The 21,442-nt window shown below is 35.3% G+C and overlaps 1 protein-coding gene across 5 annotated transcripts; it reads right to left on the reverse strand.

Moving 5' to 3' along the window:
* Positions 1 to 17,269: 17,269 nt before the first annotated feature.
* On the reverse strand, positions 17,270 to 20,043 carry LOC109818042 (serine/threonine-protein kinase 1). 5 transcript variants are annotated; one of them, XR_014428341.1, is made up of 4 exons: positions 19,117 to 20,043; positions 18,907 to 18,995; positions 18,683 to 18,790; positions 17,270 to 17,596 (listed from the first exon to the last, which is right to left on the reverse strand). XR_014428341.1 is itself a non-coding variant. In XM_083061332.1 (4 exons), exons 1-4 carry the CDS (start codon positions 19,148 to 19,150, stop codon positions 17,405 to 17,407), a joined length of 378 nt encoding a protein of 125 aa, XP_082917458.1. In that variant the 5' UTR covers positions 19,151 to 20,043; the 3' UTR covers positions 17,270 to 17,404. The 5 variants fall into 5 exon arrangements, 4 of the variants coding, with proteins under 4 accessions (XP_082917458.1, XP_082917456.1, XP_020239023.2 ...); XM_083061332.1 differs by having other exon boundaries at positions 17,270 to 17,575; positions 19,141 to 20,043; XM_083061330.1 differs by having other exon boundaries at positions 17,270 to 17,575; positions 19,137 to 20,043.
* Between the last annotated feature and the right edge of the window lie 1,399 nt (positions 20,044 to 21,442).

The raw sequence follows: 21,442 nt of genomic DNA on the forward strand, positions 1-21,442 counted from the left end.
GGTGGACCTCCTTAGAAAAAGAAAGGAGAATAAATCATGAGCCCCCAATCCAATATTGGAATAAGCTCTATAGTGCCTTAAGAAGGAGACATATTCCTCCATACTATGACCGAGAGCTTACGGATAAGCTTCAAAGATTGAAACAAGGGTCCTCTAGTGTGGAAGAATATAGGCAATCTATGGAGTTACTAATGATGAGGGCTGGGATTAGGGAGGAAGAGAGGACCACAATCTCAAGATTTCAAAGTGGTTTAAACCTTGAAATAAGAGACAAAGTTGAACTTTTACCTTATAGAGATTTAAATGAACTTGTTCAACTTTGTTCAAGGGTGGAGCATCAACTTAAAAGAAATTTTTCGAAAAGACTCCACTCCATCTTATTCCAAGAGTTTCAAGAAGGAGGGCCACTCTTCCCTACCTTATCCCAAAGATGAAAAAGAAAAAAAAGAAGAAAAAGAAAATTCATCTTTTAAAGCACCTTCCAAAGAGTCTAAGTCAAGTGAAATCAAGTGCTTTAAGTGTCTTGGAAGAGGATATATTGCTTCTCAATGTCCTACAAAAAAAACCATGGTTTTAAAGGCCCAAGATCACTATAGTAGCCTTGATGAAGCTACTTCATCTTCCTCTAGTAGTGAAGAAGAAGCCATAGAATCCGAGGAAGAGATTTTACCTTGTGAGGGAGACTTACTTTTGGTAAGAAGGCTTCTTAACAATCACTCTAGTGACATTGACCAATCTCAAAGAGAGAACTTGTTTCAAACAAAATGCAAGATTTTAGAAAATACTTATTCTCTCATTGTAGATAGTGGATCAACTTCCAATTGTTGTAGCACTAGATTGGTTGATAAGTTAGCCTTGACTACAGAACCTCATCCTAAACCTTATAGAATGCAATGGATCAATGAGGAGAGAGGTATTGTAGTTAACCAACAAGCAAGCATACCAATCTCCATTGGCAATTATAAAGAAGAAGTTTTGTGTGACATAGTGCCATTGGAGGTTAGTCATGTCTTGCTTCGGAGGCCATGGCAATTTGACAAACAAACAATCCATGATGGCCTCACAAACAAAATAAGTTTCCAACACTTAGGTAAGAAGTTTGTGTGGTGTCCTTTATCACCCTCTCAAGTGAATGAGGACCAACTCAAACTAAAAGCTAAGAAAGATGAAGAAGAGAAAAGCAAAAACAAAAATAAAAAGAAAAGAAAAGAAAAAAAAAGAATTTTTCCTTTGAAGAAAAAGGGCTAGGTTCAAGAGAACCTTAATCCTTGTGCCATCCTCATTCTTTTGGTGCCAAAGAAAGATGGCAATAGAGGATGTGCACCAATTTAGAAAGCCAATAATAAAATATAGGCACCCAATCCCTAAGATAGACGATTTGATGAATGAATTACATGGGGTCACCACAACTTTTGAAAATTTTCTTATATGGTTATGCCTTTTGGCTTCCTCAATGACCCTAACACTTTCATTCAACAAATTGCGTACTTAAGGATTGCATAGCTAAGTTTTAGTATTTTACTTCCCTAATTGTGGTTTCACATCTTTTTGAAGGATCAATGGAATGGAAGAGCTTAAAGATTTGAAGTCAAATCCTTCTCAAGAAGGAGGGGATGATGGAGGACCATTCTTGGTACTTAATGTGAGACCCATCACATGGTTCATGGCTAGGAGAATGGAGAGATACCATGTATGGATCCATCTCCTAGGCCCAATTTGAGTAGTATAGAATTTTATTGCTTTATTCCAATTTTACCCTTTGTACTTTGGGGTATTTTAGTCATAGAATTTATTTTGCTTGTATTTCCAATTTTACCCTTGTATTTTGGGGTATCTTAGTCATAGGAATTATTTTCTTTTGTATTTCTCATTTTACCCTTGTATTATGGGGTGCTCTAGATGATTAGGGTTTTAATTTTGGGCTAGGGTTTTAAATTAGGAGGTGACGCATTTTTTTTGTGCTCTTGGACCTATTTTTGGTGTTAGAAAGGCTTAGGCCCAAGTGGAGGGCAAAGGTTGCATGGTCTTATCATGCACCTAGATATAGCCAATCTAAACCCAAAGATTCCATCCTTGGCCACCAAGTTGCATCTAGGGTTAATTTGCATCTCATTTGGAGTGCATTTGCCTTGTGAATTTCAGCCATGCATCCTCCAAATGCAACCCTAGATGCCTCCCCTCCTATAAATACCCAATGCACCACACCTTGTAAATACTTTGGAAATTGAATATAAAGAGAGCATTTTGCCTTTATATCATCTTTAGTCACCTTGGCTATTTTCGGCCACCTCCCATCCTATCTCCACCTTGAGAGCTAAACCCTAGAAGTAGCCTTCATCTACCTTGAAGTGAGCCAAACCCTAGAGTGCCCTCTCAAACCTTTCATCAAACACTTTACCACACTCTCCATTTTCGTCCATTCTACCATATTCCTCCTCTAAACAAAACGTCTCCCTTGAAGGACTTGATCCAAGGAGTCAAGGTGTCCTCACATTGATCAACCAAACCATCAATGCTAGCAAGGATGCCATCAGAAGATTTGCATCTTAGATTTCGTTTGATAATCATTTTCAAAGACATTTTCTCTAGTAAAAAAGTTTCGTTTGTTAACATTAAAATTCCAAATCTTAAAGGACCCAAGATTGTCTTTTAACTTAACAATTTCCCCCTTTTTGATGGTGACAAACAAGTTTTTGAATTTTTGAAATGTCTATTTTTCTTTGTCTTAGAAAATATTTTTTCTTTGGTAAAAAGAAATGATTTTTCAATTTCAACCAAAACTTTAGACTTTTGAAATGCTTTCATCTTTCAAAAGATATTTTTTTAAAAGGCATTTTGACTTTTAACTTTTGAAATGCTTTTCAATTTTGCTTAAGATACTTTTCTTAAGAAGTGAAAAAGTGATTTGGGGTTGTTTTATCAAAGAGATGTAAGGCCTACATCTAAGATGTTGTAAAATCATTCAAGAAAATTGATTTATACATTATTTAAAGACATGTATTTTCTCACCTTCTCTTAGTTCTACCATCATTCAAGTTGACATTTGAGACAAACATAGGGATCATATCAGACTAACAAGAATGACATTCAATTTTTATTCTTGGAGCATGTTAGAGTAGTGTGCATACATATCATATGAGTTCTAGTCGTATCATCTCAGAAATTTTTAAAGCTAAAGTAAAGCATACATAAAAGATTTGATGGAACTAGGTAGGAAAGATGAATGGATGATTCTCCCTAGCCTTGCTCCTCACAAGATCTTCGTCCTTGATTGTTATTCTAGAAGAGAAGATGAAGAAGAATTCGGATTTGGATTGATCCAAACCAAAGAAGGAAGCACTCAAGCTTAGGTGAGCAAAGGATTGCTCACGAATTTTCCTAAAAAGTGAAGGAATTCCTAGAACTAAGCAAGGAGCTTTGGGTGACTTTGAGAGAGATTTGGCTGAAGTGAATGTTCAGAAATCTCATAAAGGTTCAAAGTGAATACAAATGTGAAGGAAGAGACTTAAATAGAAAACTAGCCAAGCCAAAGTGGCACCAAGTTCAAATTTGAACTTTGGCGCCAAGAATGTGAATTTTGAATTCAAATTCTTTGGGCTGCCATGTGCTGAACGTGAATCATGGTTAATTAAGCTTCATTTGGAGTGAATTTAAGATGCATTTGAGTGTGCACATGTGCAGCCACCCTTGGCTAAAACATGTGACTCAAATTTAACTTAAATGCATGCTAAATGAAACCTAATTTAAGCTAGTTTTGCCTTATTAAGTATTCCTCCAATATTCCTACTCTAATGGCCTAAATACAATGGCCAAACATATACAAATAAAAGGAAATAATAAACGAAACAAAATGAGCCTAATATTGGGTATCAAAAGCCCAAAGGCTCATGAAGCCCAAAACTAGACCCAATAAGCTTATGGCCCAAAAATGTTACTCTATGTGGCCCAAAATACAAGACCAAAACATATGAAAGCTATGCTAATATAATATATACAAAATAGAAGAAAATGGCTATCTCAAGGTGTGGCCCATGTGAATAACAAATTGGGCCTTTCAGGCCCATCGGGCCCATTGGGCCTTGACTGGCCCAAATTCTCATGTCTAGCCCATTCCTCTTGGTTCCTTCAAGATGTCACCTCTTGTCCTCCTAGGCATGATTCCATCAGGATTTTATGATGGGCTCCTTCCTTCCATGGTGTGTTCTTTGGCTTCCAAGGAGGAGCTCCCTCTTTCTCCATGGTCTAGGAAGAAGTATGATGGCTGGATGTTCCTCAAGGGTGGTGAAAAAACAATATTGAAGGGTGGAGGTGAAGGTGGACGAAAATGGAGGTGGGAAGGTGGAAGGTGTTTTTGGTGCTCTTGGCTAGCTCTCTCCACCAAGGGTTGGTGGAGGCCACTTGAGGGAAACTCAAACTCTTTTTAGGGTAGTGAGGAGAGGAGGTTGGGCATGAAGACCCTAGGAAACTAAGGAAGGATTTTGAGGCACAAAGGCTCACTCAAAATGCATATATTCCAAAGTGGGTACAAGGTGGAGGGACTAGAGTACTTATAGAGAGAGGAGAGCATCCTAGGGTTTCTTGGGAGCATTTGGCCAAAAATTTCAAGCCCAAATGCACCCTTAATGAACCCTAGATGCAGCCCAAATGAAATGGCTCTCATCTCTCCAAAAAGACTAAAGTACCCTTAGTCCTAGAAAATGAAAGAAATGGACTTTTGACCTTACTAGTCAAGGTTAAGTCCCTAAATAAATCCTAAGCCTATTTTTGCCCCATAATACAAAGGCTAAATAAAAATACACAATAAAATCCTAATAGCTAATGTACCCCAAAATACAAGGGCAAAATAGGAAAGGAAAGCAACAAGCTAAGGAGAGGGCCCAAAATCCACACACATGATGATCATGGCTTTTGGTGTGGTGTGTTCTTCATCTTCCTCTACTCTCCTAGCCATGGACCTTGTGATAGGCCCTATATGATGTCTCAAGGATGGTCCTCCATCATCTTATATATGACATAACATGCTTGTTTTATCTCTTTTTTTATCATGCATATCAGGTCATACGAGTAATATAACATGTATATATAACTTAGGTGCTATATGCAATGCATAGAGAACTCCCCCTGAAAACATGCATGATCTGAAGAATATAAAACAAATAATATGTAAGACTTGAAATATCACACCTCCTAATAAAACAGTTATCTTTAGAGTAAAGAAATTGTAAAATTGTTCACACTAGAGAATGTAAAATTGTTCAAAAATTTAAACATTTGAAACTTCAAAAACTATTTAATCACTCCCCTTTTTTGCAATAGCAAAAGCTAGGGCAAGTCTAGCCATCCTCCTTGTCAAAGCTTAGATTAATGTTGAGGTAAGATAGCATCTTATTGAATTTGCATTTATAACATGCTTGCCTCTTCAAAGTGTAGTGTAGAGCTCAATAGAGATCAATGGTCACTTTGTTGCAGTCTTCTTCAGTGGCGAGTGGATGGAGAGGTGTAGTAGTTAGAGGTGAAAAAGAATGTGGTGGAGCAGAGGGGCTTGGTTGATCTAGCATTGGTAACCTAATTAATCTCCTGTATAGAAAAATTATATTCCCTAGTAGAAATATATGAAATGTAACACCGTGAGAGGAATAATAACAATAAAGTATATGTTTGACAAAAAGAGCATTGAATTTGGTTGCCTCGATCCTTGAAGGGAAAGGGTAAACAACAAAGTATATTCCTTTGGCTAGTGGAAACTATTCAGGGTTAATTAGTACCTATAGGAAAAGGATCATGTGAGGTATGATGGCATATGTAGTGCTCATGACATTTGTCAAGGTCATATTAAGACATTTGCTCGTTACCCTTGAAAACAAAGTGAATTGTAGCATTGGGAACAACATTCTGCATGTAAACTTTTGTTTAGGACTAAATCATGTTATTCTCGGGTAGAACACGAATTTAGAAGGGGGTTAAATAGATTCTTCGCTTAAACGACATCTAATGGTCTTTCAAACTTTCCTTCTAATTTCTTTATTTTCTTTAGACCAATTTCAATTAATCACATTTAGATTGCTAATACAATTAATCATATTTTATACATAGCGAAAAAAAATATTGTAATTCAAATTGATTTTAGTGATTACCTTCTTTCTTTATCACCAAATTTTTTCTTTATTACCAAATTGCATATATCATACATAGATTGTCAAATCAGCGATTGATAATGTTCAAGAAAATAGTTTCTTGAAGTTACTAAAATTATTTTTATCAATTTAACAAGAATTGTAACAAGGGATAAAAGTTAAGAGAGAATTTTCACAATGATCCATACTGGTTCTAGTTCAGTCATACAAAGGCCTACATCCAATTTCAGACTTAGCTCCTTGCTAAATCTAGTTATTCCACTATAATATTCTTGACAAATACCATGTACAAGCAATATTATAATCAAAATCACATAATCTTGATCCCACAAGATTACACAAACACAGAATTCTTGCACTTCAAGATTTCACTTGAGAAAAACCTATCCCAAGATTTCTCTTAACTCTTTCTTGAAACACCCTATCTCAAAGAGTAACACAACCAAAATTTCAAACAAAGTTTACAGATCGAAAAGAGTACAACTGAAATGTGTAGAATGATCTTGTTCCAAGATTAGCTCATAAACTTCTTGAAATCTTTCAAGAACTCATCAATATTTAGTTCTTTCTGAAAAGAATGTGAAACTTATCTCAAAGAGTAACACAACCAAAAGTTCAAACAAAGTTTAAAGATTTAAAAGAGTACAGCTTAAATGTGTAGAATGATCTTGTTCCAAGATTAGCTTATAAATTTCTTGAAATCTTTCAAGAACTCATCAATCTTTAGCACTTGTGTTCTTTCTGAAAAGAATGTGAAATTTTCATTCTAAAGATGTTTTCTAGAATACTTTTGATCTCTCTTTTAAGTTTTCGACAAGAGTTATATTTATAGTGCAAAGAGGATTTCAACATTTAAAAATTTTGTAACAGTTATAATCTATTACCAATGCAGGTAATCTATTACCAGACTTTTAAAAACTAAAATTAGATTGATTATAGAATAGAGGTAATTTATTACCAAGGATGGTAATCGATTATCGTCAGCTTTAGCAAGCATAAAACTCAATTTTATGTAGAGGTAATTGATTACTAAGGATGGCAATCGATTAACCCGATGCCAAAATCACTTGTTTCACTTGTTTTCACCCAAAAATCACTATGGTAATCTATTACCTCGATTAGTAATCGGTTATCATAGAGAGGACTTTGAACTCCACTTCAAAACTAAGTTTCAGTAATCTATTACTTAAAATGATAATCTATTACCCGACTTAATATTGAATTCTTTTGAATGAGTCAAGTTTCATTTAATGTTAAAACACTTTGTAATCTATTACCAACTCTAGATAATTTATCACATCATGTTTTCTCATAAATGAGAAACATTGAGTTATGTTTACTAAAACAAGATAAGCTTTTGAAATCATAACAATCATAACAAGAAAACATATACAAGCCTAAGTCTTATGAAACAATCAATACAATATCTTTTTAACATAGGCCAAAAATATAAAATGAAGCAAATTTAAAACAAAGTTACATAAAAACTAAGACTACTTCTTCAAGAGGGCTTCAAACTCAATAAATCATCCATGGTCTATGTACTCTTAAAAATTGAAGAACTTGTCTCTTTTGTTGGAGTCAAAGGTTGAAGGATGTTAGTCATCATCATAGCCATTTCTTCCTTCAAGCACACCGTTTCCTTTGCTTTTTCAAAGTTTATGCTATCATCATCAGATTCTACTTGATCAAAGGGTGGAACAATAGCGGTAACGGCTTTGATCTAGATCTCTTTGATCTGGTTCCACCATAAAGGTGTCAACATTTAGAGGAATAACATGAAAAATGACCTTTGTTGACAACGTGTCATCAGATTTTATGTGCACAAGTTCCACTAAAACTGGAACAATGGTAAAAACTTGATGACATATGAACTAGGCAGATCAAAATTCTTGGGCATCAGCCTCATCATTCTGAGTAAGAATTTTTTATTAAAGCTCCACTTTAGATAAAACTTGGGGTTCCTCCTAAACTTGAATCACAGATGCCTTTTACACCTTGTGCTGATATGTTTGAGGCTTATCTTAAGCCAAAGTAGGGGTCTCTAAGAGAGACTAGGGCGCATGTAGAGTCTGAAGCTGAGGCTCTTCCTAAACTAAAGTCTTTGTAGGTGCTTGAGTTTAAGAGGTAGATTATTGGCACAATGACAAATTGAGGCCTATCTTAAGTTGTTGGGCCTCCAAGATAATCATAGTAGCTTCTATCCAGGCTTGTTGCTTTGCCACTTTAGTAGACTGAACCTTGAGACACCACACAACTTGTTCCTCGTCTGAGTCCTTTAGGGTAGGAGTAGGTCTTGGGCCACGCATGCATAAGGCATCACTTGTGGGTAAGTGGAGGCTGCAAAGTGGTTGTTTGAGGGGGTTAAGGTGGTTATGGTTAAAGTTTGAGCTTGACTTGTTGGGATGTTTTGGTAGATGACGAGGTTGGTGGTTGTTGAGATGGTGGAGGGAGTTGGGAAATGATTTCTATATTGGAGGCTGAGGTTTTATGGGTCAGATAATGGATGAGAGGTTCATCGTCTAAGTTAGACGAAGTGTCATGGACATGGATTTTGAGCGCTTTGGAAATGGTGGTTTGTGTTTGAGGTTTGGAGGGTGAAGAGGTTAGTACTTAAATGGAAGATTGGGCTTTAAAGTTGTGTGTTTGGTGGGATCTTATAGCAACCTTCTTCAAAGGGGTTCCTCCCTTAGCTTAATCTTCACTTGCACATGATGTCTCATCATAGATGCAAACAAATGGGCTATACCCATATTTCTCAAAGTGGTTACAAACACTTCACCACCTTTAAGGCCAATTATAAAGATCTTGGTGTCAATCATAACTCTTTGGATAACTTTTGTTAAGAGCATTCATATGAAATGGGAGCTTTTTTGCTCCTCTCTCCATCACAATGTGAGAGGCAGGGTTTCTAGTGGTTGTAGAACAATTTTGAAAGGGTTATTTGTACTCCCAAACTTAAGTATTATAAACAAAACTTATCCAAGTCAAACACATGGTCGTGGGATCTTGACCTTGGAAGGAACTTGTTGAACAACAAGTTATGAAACATTTTTCAAAGAAGAGTGAGGTTAGCAATCTTGAGGAACTTCTTTAACTTATTCCTCTTTGTAGATCAAGGGTTATTGATCAAGGTGTCCACGATCTCTTGAGTGATTGTGACTTCCTAAACATTGGAGTAGAGTTCCCCTCTTCCTTGCAACTAGAGATAGTTGCAATAATCAGGGGTTTAACTTTGATTTTTGTTATGTCCACCTGACTAGTGATGGAGAGTGGCTTTTGAATATCAAATGCCTATAAATAGGCATATGGAGCATGATGCCAATCACCCTTCATCTCAACATACTTGGTCTAGCCAACGTTGTCAAGGCACGACTTTACCAGATAGCCTTCATCCTACATCTTATAAATGACTCATCTTCCTCGGTAGAAAGATAGACACAAAGTATTCCTGATGGAATCATGCCTAGGAAGGCAAGAGGTGACATATTGAAGGAGCCAAGAGGAGTTGGCTAGACATGAAGGTTTGGGCCAGTAAGGGCCCAATGGGCCTGATGGGCCTGGGAAGGCCCAAGTTGAACTTTTCATGGGCCATATTTTGTTATAGCTAATTTCATATGTTTTGTATACATCATGTTAGTATAGGTATCATATATTTTGGTCTTGTATTTTGGACCACATAGAATAGCATTTTAGGTTTTAGGCTAGTTGGGCCTAGTTTTGGGCTTCATGGGCCTTTGGGCTTTTGGTACCGAATATTGGGCTCATTTTCATTCTTGTAACTTTTCCTTTCCATTGTAATTGTTTGACCAATGTAATTAGGTCATTAGAATAGGAAAATACAAGGAATACTAAAGTATGCTAATTAGGTTAAACTAGGTTTAATTTGGAAGCCATTTAAGTTACATTTGAGTCACATGTTTTGCACCATTGGTGGCTGAACATGTGACACTCAAATTAACCCTAAATGACTCTCAAATCAGACCTAAATGCACCTTGGTACCTAAATTTTCGGACTTACACATGTGCACCAAAGTTTGAATTCAAATTTCAAATTTGAATTCAAACTTTAGGCGCCAATTTGTGTAGCTTTGGTTTAGGTGCCTATGTGCTTCATTTCCATGCATACTTAAGTCCTCCCTTCACATTTTTGTATTCACTTTTGAGAATAATGAAATTTGAGAGCTTATTCAACCAAATTTCGTTCAAGAGTCACCATGAGAGAAAGCTTCACCTTAAGAACCCTACTAGGTTTTCCTCCTCTTTGAAGTGAGCTTTCCCTTGCACCTTAAGCTTGGATGCTTCCATCCAAGGCTTAAGCCTCTTCCATTCGTGATACTTACTCCATCTAGTGTTCATCTTTGTGGTTTCCATCTCCTTGAAGAAGATCCGAGCAAAGGAGAAGCTAAGGAGAAGTCATCCACCACTCCTCCTAGTCTTTTCCATCAATTCCTCCATTGGCATTTTGCAAGCAGAGGGGGAAACTTTGGGGGCCATTTATGAGATTAGGGTTTGGATGTTGGCAAAGAGTGTTTGGAGAAAAAGATGAACAGTATGATTCGTGAAAGACTTTGAGAGAGCGTAAGAGTGAAAGGAAAACAATTAAGTTTTGCTAGGTTATGAGAGAGAGAAATTGCTAAGCTGAGCGTCATGGTTTGTAGATTGAAGAGACTACAAGGGGTAAGTGTTGACATGATGCCCCTTTGTCTTTCCCACTTCTTCATGTGTTACCTTTCTCGAGAACCAATGCATTAAATAATGTTTTACATTTTGGAGCCTTTAATGCACTTGATACCTTTTCAAAACTTACACAATATGTTAGTATGCATATATCAAGTCAAATTACTAAAGTGATTGTAGGCATAAGATGATGCATATTAGATGAAACACAATGCATAGCAAGATGATACATAGTAAGATGTTGCATATGAGGTTCAGTTTGAAATACATTTTAAATGCAAATGATCTCTAATGAATCTAAAGCATTATTCAACTAATTCTTACGTAAAAATATCAGTCTATTCATGATCAATATCAACAAACTTTATGTCAAAAACTTCTTTTTGAACATAATTAAGAATGAAATGATAACTTATTTTAATTTCTTTGGCTTTCGAATGTTGTATGGGATTTTTAGATAAATTAATTGCATTGGTGTTATCATAAAATACAAGTGTATTATGTTTAAGACCAGAATAGTCTTCTAATTGATACTTGACCCATAAGAGTTGTGAGCAACATCCAACTGTTGAGATATACTCAGCTTATGCAGTTGAAAGAGCTATGAAATTTTGTTTTTTGATTGCCCATGAAATAAGGTAGTTTCCTAAGAAGTGACAACCTCCACTTGTACTTTTTCTTTCAATCCTATCTCTAGCATATTTTGCATCATAAAATCATACTAACATGAGATTATTGTTTTTCTCATAGAATAAATAAGTTAGTAGAACTTGCAAGATATTTAAATATGTGTTTAATAACCTTTAGATGAGACTCTCTAGGAACAGATTAAAATCTAGCATAGAGACAAACGTTGAGCATGATGTTAGGTACAATAGGGATCCAATCATACCTCTGTAGATCGTTTGATCTATTAGTTTGCTTGATTTGTCTTTTGTCAGACCTACAAATGGATGTGTATGTGTAGGCATTGTCTTGTAATCATTAATCCCAAATTTTTGAAGAAGTTCTTTAGCATATTTTTGTTGATAAATGAAGATGCCTTCGTATATCTACTTGATCTAGAGTCTCAAGAAGAACTTTAGCTCACCCATCATGCTCATTTCAAATTTAGTATGCATTAGCTTAGAAAAATCCTCACACAGGGATTCATTAGTAGCACCAAAGATTATGTCATTAAGATAAATTTGAACTACAATAAAATATGTTCCAAACTCTTTTCTAAAGAGGGTTGTGTCAACTTTACCTCTCACAAAACTAATGTTAAGTAGAAAATTACTTAGTCTTTCATATCAAGTTTTAGGGGCTTGTTTCAGATCGTAAATAGTCTTTTTGAATTTGAAAACATGTTCTTTAAATTCAGGGTTTTCAAAACCTGGAGGTTGTTTAACATAAACTCCTTATTGAATGATTCCATTTAAAAATGCACTTTTTACATCTATTTGAAAAATCTTTATATTTTTGTGACCTGTAAATGCTAACATAATCCTAATAGCTTCAAGTCTAGCAACAAGAGCAAATGTTTGAGCTCTAGTGGGGTTTGGGCACCCGATGAGGTTATGTTCGCCCAACGAGACTCTCCTATTTTTGTATGTTGATTTTCTTATGATGCATCTTGTTGAGATCTTTGGTTCTTTGAGTTGTTAGTTGTTTATTACATATTGTAAGTGGAAGTATGTTGACGTACTTATATTATAAGATGGTGATGATGTGTGTGCATATATATATACATATATGTGTGTGTGTATGTGTGTGTGGTGTTGAGTTGAGATATGTTGTGTTGTATAAGAGAAGTCTTGTTTGAGTTGATTATGCATGATGTGTGCTTCCTATGTTGTGAAATTGAACTTAAAACCAAAGGAAAGTAAGTTGTTTCTTGTGTTGATAGATCCCATTGTGATGATCTAAGTTCTGATGCTTTAAGAGCCCAAAGATAAAAATTGTTCAAAAAGAGTTGACTCCTGAAGTGGAAAGTTGTTTTAAAAAGTTGTTTCCTCTAAATTTTTTGTTGGTACAATATAAGGGCAAAGCTAAGCCATATTGTTTTGTAAAGTGACCAATGAGCAAGGCATAAAGTTTGGAGCCAAATCCTTAATCGAGTACTGGAAAAGTGTGGAGAAAAGATAAACACTAGAAGGGAGGTTGAATAGTGTGTATCAAAACTCGCACATTTTTCGTAGTAAAGTATTAACTCTAGTCATATGAAGCAAGAGGAGTAGTAAAATGGAACACTGGGTATTTTTATTATACTGGTTCGTCTCAACCACCGAAACTACGTCCATTTCTTAATCCAACTAAATTGAGTTCCACTATCTTTAAACAAAGATACAAGTATTCTTTCAACAAGTCACTTCTGACTCAACCCTAAGTATTTTTTAACTTGTCTCTTTAAGCGACTATCCAAGTATTCTTTTAACAACAAGCCTCTCTAGGCTTAACATCCAAGTATTTTTTTCAAATAAACCTCTTCATGCTTAATGACCAAGTATGTTTTTCAAATAAGCCTCTTTAGGCTCAAAATAATTATTCTTTTTCAAACAAGCCTCTCCAAGCTCAAAACAAGCATTCTTTTTTAGATAAGCATTTCTAAGCTCAAAACAAGTATTCTTTTTCAAACAAGTCTGTCTAAGCTCAACTTTATAACAATGATTATATGAAGGTTACACAAGTATTGTATTCATCTCACATAGACTTTATACAACTAGTATAAAACAAATGTTTATGAGAAAGAATAAATTTACAAAGAGTATGCTTTTATACAAGTGTGTTGATATGTTTGTTCTATCTCATGTATATATGTCTCTATCTTTCTTTATTGAGCTTTAAATCCTCTTATATAGTAGCTCAAAGAAGATAATTGTTGCAACACTTTGAGGCTAGCTCACAAGTTTGCTTCACCTATCTTCATCGCCTTTCCTTATAATGGTAGGTAACCATTCGTCTCATTTAATGTGAGCAATAAATGTATTTCACCAAATGGTACCTCTTATCTGATTAAAGAGGCTACTTATCAACTTTTCATACCAAACAGAACTTGTAGAAGCAATGTAAGCGTAGTGCAATAGTAGTAGTGACTTTATCTGCTTTTCTTCGTGATTCTAAGGATCTTTGTCTTTAGTCCTGATGAAAAGTATGATCTTGCTTTCTTTAACAGATTTATGAGTTCCAAGATAATCTTCTAGTTTGATCTGTTAAGGAATGAAGCATTTAAGAAGCTTTTATCATTAGTCTCAATAAATAATAAGCATTTAATGTATATGAGATAGACTGTATGCTTTATATGAAGTTGTTGTTGAAGTTGAATAATTGTGTTGCGAGTTGTCTACTCTGAGTTGATATGTTGTCTTCTGTGATGTTTACATGATGAAAGTTGATTATAGTGATATAAATAGCTATTGCTTTCTATTATATGATGTTTTCTTGTTACACAACCTTACCCTTGCTTTTTTGTGCGTAGGAATGTGATTATCATACTTTGGTATGAGCAAGTTAAGATGATGGAAGAGTATGGACCAAGGGTCCAACCACTAGAGTCATGGCCAAGAGTTACTAGAAGATTTGATTGCTTCAGAGCTTGGTGGGCTCAGGGTACTCTTCACATGGGGTTTACATTGACTGCCATCATTATTGTGTTCATGAGTAGTATAGGTTTCATGTCTTTTGGTCTTGTATTTTGGACCACTTAGAATAGGATTTTGGGCCTTAGGCTTCATGGGCTTATTTTTTGGCTTTATGGGCCTTTGGGCTTTTGATACCCAATATGGGCTCATTTTGTTTCTTTTATTATTTCTTAGTGTTTGTGATAGGTTGGCCATTGTATTTAGGCCATTAGCATAGGAATATTGAAGGAATACTAAAATAGGCCAAGAAGCTAAAATCTAGGTTTCATTTAGTAGTCATTTGAGAAACATTTGGATCACATGTTTCTTGCCAAGCATGGCTGAACATGTGCACGTCCAAATACACTTCAAATGTCCCCTAAATGACATTTAGATGCATGGCAGCCCTAACTTCACGGAGAAGCACATGGAGGCCTTGGATTTGAATTCAAATTTCCATTTGAAATTTTAATCTTTGGCGCCAATTATGGCTTGTGAAGTTGGCGCCATCTAGCTTGCTTCCCGGATCTATAAAAGCATGTTCCTTCACTCTTTGTAAACACTTTGAACCTTACAGAGAAATCTGATCAACATCGATTCAGCTTCATTCTCTCCTCAAAGTCTCCTTGCATGCTTAGAAAAGTTCCTTGAGAGCTTCTAGGTTCTAGTCCATTTGTGAGCAATCCATTGCTCACTTTGCTTTGGTGCTTCCTCTCTCTTCAATTCTGTTTCTCTTCTCCTTTTTTTTTTGGATTTAAACGTCCAGAATTTGGTTCAAGGAAGAACTCCAAGGTCTGAGCAAAACCAAAGGAGGATTGCCTATCTTCTTCACGTAGTTTTGCCATCATAAGATTAGGTAAAGGGCCAACAAATGATGGTGTTTTGTGGTGAAGCTATTTTGATACAACTTGTGTTTAGAGTGTTTGACAAACACCTAGGGCGTATTCAATCTATAAGTAGCTTCTGTTTTATGTTTTTTTTAGTATTGTGATATATATATAAGTAGCTTGTGTGTGTGTGTGTGTGTGTGTGTGTGTGTGTGTGTGTGTGTGTGTGTGTGTGTGTGTGTGTGTGTGTGTGTGTGTGTGTGTGTGTGTGTGTGTGTGTGTGTGTGTGTGTGTGTGTGTGTGTGTGTGTGTGTGTGTGTGTGTGTGTGTGTGTGTGTGTGTGTGTGTGTGTGTGTGTGTGTGTGTGTGTGTGTGTGTGTGTGTGTGTGTGTGTGTGTGTGTGTGTGTGTGTGTGTGTGTGTGTGTGTGTGTGTGTGTGTGTGTGTGTGTGTGTGTGTGTGTGTGTGTGTGTGTGTGTGTGTGTGTGTGTGTGTGTGTGTGTGTGTGTGTGTGTGTGTGTGTGTGTGTGTGTGTGTGTGTGTGTGTGTGTGTGTGTGTGTGTGTGTGCACTCATAAATCTTGCATGAATGTGTGTGTGTGTGTGTGTGTGTGTGTGTGTGTGTGTGTGTGTGTGTGTGTGTGTGTGTGTGTGTGTGTGTGTGTGTGTGTGTGTGTGTGTGTGTGTGTGTGTGTGTGTGTGTGTGTGTGTGTGTGTGTGTGTGTGTGTGTGTGTGCGCACTCATAAATCTTGCATGAATATCCAATAGCTATTTGTATGATAACCTTAGGTCAATTAATGTTTATGTTTTTCATTGTATAGAAGCAATGAGAGAGCACATAGGGCAAGTTATGGATGTCCACTATGTAGGGAAAAAGTTCAATAAGTAAATATTCCAAATACTAGTTACACACCCCTAAAATATTAAATGCACCCCTAAAAAGAAAATTACATGACAATAAATTTCTAAATTATTTGACCCAAAAATACATGGTCAAAAATAAAAGAAAATATTTACAAAGAAGATAAAATGACTAAAAGTAATTCAAAGCTCAACATGAGCTTGGACCTTTTTTCTTCAAGTCTAGTTCACTTTTTTTAATTTTTATACTTTGCCCTTGAGCATGATGTCATCAAAAGGGTTTCACTAACTTGAAAACTTTTACAAATAATTATTCTCTATGCTACTTCTAGTTACACCAAATATTCTCTATGTCATTCTTGGCCAAGACACAACAACGAGTTACAACATTCTTTAACTAGCCTCCTTAGACTTATAAGAGAAAAAAGGTTGAGTGTTTACAAGCTAGCTCTCACAGAGAGGTTATGTATATTCAGGTACACATGAAAGTGGTTTGACTTACTAAGATAAGGATAACTAAACTTAAGCCTTCTCTTTGATCGTCCATTCGAAGTTTATTGGATGTTTAGACTTAAAAGAAATTCATCACAGTTTTGGCATAGCTAAAGAAGCGTTTATGCAATATTCACAAATATATTTTTTCTTCTCTTCAAGTCTTCTTGTATTTATAGGTTCCAAAGATATATTTGTCTGTGAGAGCCTTCAACACTTTGTCGTTTGAATGTGATCTTTGATCTACTTAATATGGTTGTTCTTCTCACTTGTTCTCATGCTTTAAGACATCATAAATTCTTAGGCTCAACAAGGAATGAATTAGAAAGCCTTGATTTTCAATGTGCTACTTTTTTGTGCTAATAATTTTTTTTTTGTTGCTAACGTTTTTTTTTTGGACCTTACATTGGTTTAGTTTCACTGTACCATTCTTTGCAAATACACAAAAGAGGAAATAAAGTAATCACTAGTGGAAAAAACACTTTTAAAATCGGTCGTTTTTGACTTTTAAAATCGGATCTCTAACCGATTTTAAAAGAGCCGATTTTGAAAAGTGGGACTTTTAACATCGGTCGCTGACCGATTTTAAAAGTCTCACTTTTAAAATCGGTCATACCATGACCGATTTTAAAAGTTGTTATTTTTTTTAAATATTTGACTTATTTTAGAAAGATCCCTGAACAAAACCTGCAAATTAATAAAATACCAGACAATTCATATGTTTTTAATAGACCAAATTACATACAAATGACAAGAGTTGGTAAATATCAACCATATATTTAATCAAAGTAACTTACAAATTATGATACATCCTAAATTACAAAATAAGTAAATTTATAAACATAACTCGTAGCTAGCCAATCTTTCATCTCTTGAATGCCCTTCAAGATCTCCACTTTCTCTACATGTCCAAGTTTATTAAAAAAACTTAACTCAACACCCTCTTGTTGCTGCAATTTTTCTTCTCTCTTTAGCTTGGCCATCTGCTCATCAGTAATTTATCACTAAGAAGCAGGACACAAATTTATCTCTAAGAATATTGTCCACTATATCAGTAATCTATCAAAAACCTCTCTAATGCATTCATAAACATGAGAACCCACCACTTTATTCATACACTTTCCTAATAATTAATTACATAATCAGATTAAAAATTGAAGATCAATATGTGGCAACAATTACGATTAGGAAAATTCAGAGAAATAAAAATAACTTTTAAATAATTACAATGAAAATAAACACATTCAAGAGTCACAATAGAATCTCTTTTCATGTAAGACTAAGATATTCTTACAAAATTATAATGGTGTTGATTCCACGCATTTCATACAATTATTACAAGATTTAATTTCGACTTATTTTACAAATTTTTATTGAATTAGATAAATTTGCAAATAGCCCTAAAACGATTAGAAAAATTAAATTATTTACTGATAATAATATAAAATTAATAATTTATACTGTCATTCGATAATAAAAACTTATATCATATTCATTTTTTTTTTATTTTTATAAAAATTACATCAATAGTTATTTTTTTATTAATCAACATTATAAAACTACTTTTAAGCTGATAATTACCATTGTACCTCTTTAATCTTACGGGTTAAACTTACAAGTAAAAGAAAAAAAGCAAAAATGATTAGTCATTATATCTTACAAGTTATAGTGTTATAATGGCACCGAAAGCAACCTTATGTAGGGGAGGGGCACAATGCTTGCTCCTATCCCCCGTACAGAAACTAGGCTCTACCGTTTTTCCCTTTTCTTTTCTCTGCTTCGCTAATTCGGACATGGCCATATAACCCTCATCATTTTGTGATTAGGATTTTAAAAAGAGGCCCTCATGAAAAAAAAAGCAAGAAAAAACAAAGGCCAAACAAGAAAAAGCATGCCAGTCTCTGTTCATATTTCCCTCTAAACAAATAATTACCCTGTCACCATAACAATAAGGAAGCCCAAACTATAAAAAAAAACACATCACCATTGCTCACAAGTCACAAGTCATAAGTCATAAGAAAACTCTAAATCTAGAACGTGTTTCACAAAAGCAGTGCCACATGAGCAACGAGTGGAGGTTGCCTTCTTACCCAAAGATACTCTTCTCCTTGATAGCTTCCAAGATAACCGACAACATTTGGATGATTACATTGTTGTAACATTTCAATCTCACCACGGATTTCCTCATACCCCTCCTCCTAATAAACACAATAAGCACCAAGTTCATTCACAACAGTTCAAACTCCATCTAATTAATCAAAATACCACAACACAAGTGTCCGAATACAAAAGCAACGTGAAGTCATGAACTCACCCCTTCAGATAACGGTATTACTTTAATAGCAACCATCTCCGAGGTTCTCAAATCCCTTGCTTTGTAAACAGCTCCATAGGACCCCTTGCCTGTCATCCAAAATCCACAAAAACTACATAAACACCACAATTACAACAATTCGCAATGCACGACCAATCAGAAAAGTAAAACACGAAAACAATTTTAAAAGTGGATATTGAAGAATAAAACCTTTATAATTGTACTACTACCTACTCCCATTCATTCATTCGTTCCATTTCCACCAAGTGACCAAACAAAACATAGGTGGTGGCGGAATCTCCGAGGGACTCTCCCTCTCCATAAAACCTAACCAAACACGAGAAGAGAAGAGAAAAGAAACCGCGCGCTTCAGTTCCGTTTGTTTCACTCTCTCTCCCTCGCTCCCTCTCCCAAACCCTTCCCCAAACGCCTTCAGACTGAGACCCTCGCTCTCTCTTCGCGTCTCTGCCAAACATGGCAACGCCGACGGCGTCTCTTCCTCTTCCTTCGTTCGCCGATCTTGGACTCTCTCTCCCTCCTCTTCCTTCAAGTTCCGCCCTCTCTCTTCCCCTTCGCCTCCACACGCCGCCGAGAACACGCTCTTCAAGACTCTCGAACTCGGCGCCTTGTTCGGCCTCTGGTACCTCTTCAACATCTACTTCAATATCTACAACAAGCAGGTTCTATTCTCTCGCCAGATCTCTTGTTAAAACGTTTGTTCCTGCCAACTCACCGACTCTCTCTCGACGGGCTTCACGACGAACGTTGAGAATCCTCCGCCGTCGTCCTCGTCGTCCTCGTCGCCGCTGCCGAATCTGTTCAGAGCACTCGCCTGAGCCGAGCTCCGAGCCTTCCAAGTCCCCGTCGGCTAGGGCTCCTAGATTCCACGAAAACAAAAGCGAAATTGAAAACGAAGGGCAAAAAATAAAGAGCGGAATAAGCACTATTGCACCAAATTTTGTGAGCGAGACGCGTTAGCAGAGTTAATGGTGGAACTGCTAGATCATGTTGCGGGGAAGGTGTGGAAAATTGGTTACGATGATGGTAGAAGGAAGAGAGCGATACTTCATACTTTGGGGTAAAGAGCATAGCAGAGATAAACGCGCGTTTTGTGAAAGAGGGGATAGGTCTTTTAAAATCGGTCTTTAAGAGCAGATTTTAAAAAATCGGTTCTTGCAAACCAATCTTTTGGAACCGATTTTAAAAGTTAAATTTTTAAAATTAGTTCTTGAAGAGCCGCTTTTAAAATCAGTTTTTTAGAACCGATTTTAAAAGTGAACTTTTAAAATCGATTCTTGAAAAGCCGATTTTAAAACTTTTACTTTTAAAGAGTCGATTTTAAAAGTAGCGTCAGAGACTTTTAAAATCGGTCATAACATAATCGATTTTAAAAATAATAACATTATTTACAAAATTGTCACCGCGTCACTTTTAAAATCGTTATCTTATAACCAATTTTAAAACTCCGATTTTAAAAGTTATTTTTATACTAATTTTTGTACTAGTGAATATAATATTTATAACATCAACAAATTATCATAGTATGTTTTTGAAAATTTTAGTAGGTTTTAAGAGCACGAAATGTTGTACAAGTATTGGAGTTGCAAAAACCTAATAGACGTAGACATTCGTCACTAGCATTAAACATTAGATGTAGACGTTGACTAATAACCTATTTTGTTAAGTGTTACATTGTCTTACTTTAAGTATTTGTAGAAAAAAAATCCTACAATCTTTCTATTTCCTTGGATGTATGTTTCCTAAAATGACTTAGACAAATGATAATTTATCAACATTATCATTGTTTTGTTATTATAAAAATTGAAGTATTAGATGCATAAAATCATCTTTTGTTCAACATTTCCCTCAATTATTTGAAATAAATGTAATAAATGCTATTAAGGCATGAAATATATAAAGCCATACGTGATACAACTTTCAAATGCTAATAAAATAGTATGCAAGCATATACTGTAATACGCATATTTCATATGGTTATTGAAACATCTATTGCTTTGTTCATAATTTTGATGAAAAAATATTTTAAAAACTAGTTTGGTTTTGAAGCTGGTTCTATAATTTTGGTTTCCAAATCAATTTTATAATTAAAAATTGATTCAATTCTTAAAACTGGTTAAAAACTATGTTTGTTTTGAAACTAAATCTATACTTTTGATGAAAAAAATCATTTAAAAAAAATTAAAATTGGTTTATTTCTTAAAACCAATTTAACTAGTTTGGTTTTAAAATCGGTTCTAAACCAATTTTGAATTTGTTTATGAAAGTAATTTGATTTTGAAATAGTTCAAATGATTCATAAATTGATTCGATTTAGTGCAGTGTGCAGTTTGGTTTGGTGCAGTTTTTTGAAAAAATTGAATCATGCACAACTCTAAAAATTGGTGGTGGACTCGATGTGCAGGGTGTACCTTCCTCCATTATGATTTCTCATAGAGCCCTCAAAGATAATTGCTATGGATACTAAATTATAATTATTTGTTTATAAGAGTAGATTTTAAATGTTATATGATATTAA

The sequence above is a fragment of the Cajanus cajan genome, chromosome 1, assembly GCF_000230855.2.
Source record: "Cajanus cajan strain Asha chromosome 1, NIPB_CcT2T_4, whole genome shotgun sequence".
NCBI classification, from domain to species: Eukaryota; Viridiplantae; Streptophyta; class Magnoliopsida; order Fabales; family Fabaceae; genus Cajanus; species Cajanus cajan.

Bases quoted from the DNA above. Each gene is read 5' to 3' on its own strand.
- LOC109818042 (XM_020383434.3), bottom strand. The intron at 18,791-18,906 runs GTGAGTTCATGA...TGTGTTTATTAG, and splicing joins TAATACCGTTATCTGAAGGG to GAGGAGGGGTATGAGGAAAT. The intron at 17,576-18,682 runs GTAAGAAGGCAA...ACTGATGAGCAG, and splicing joins AAGGAGAAGAGTATCTTTGG to ATGGCCAAGCTAAAGAGAGA.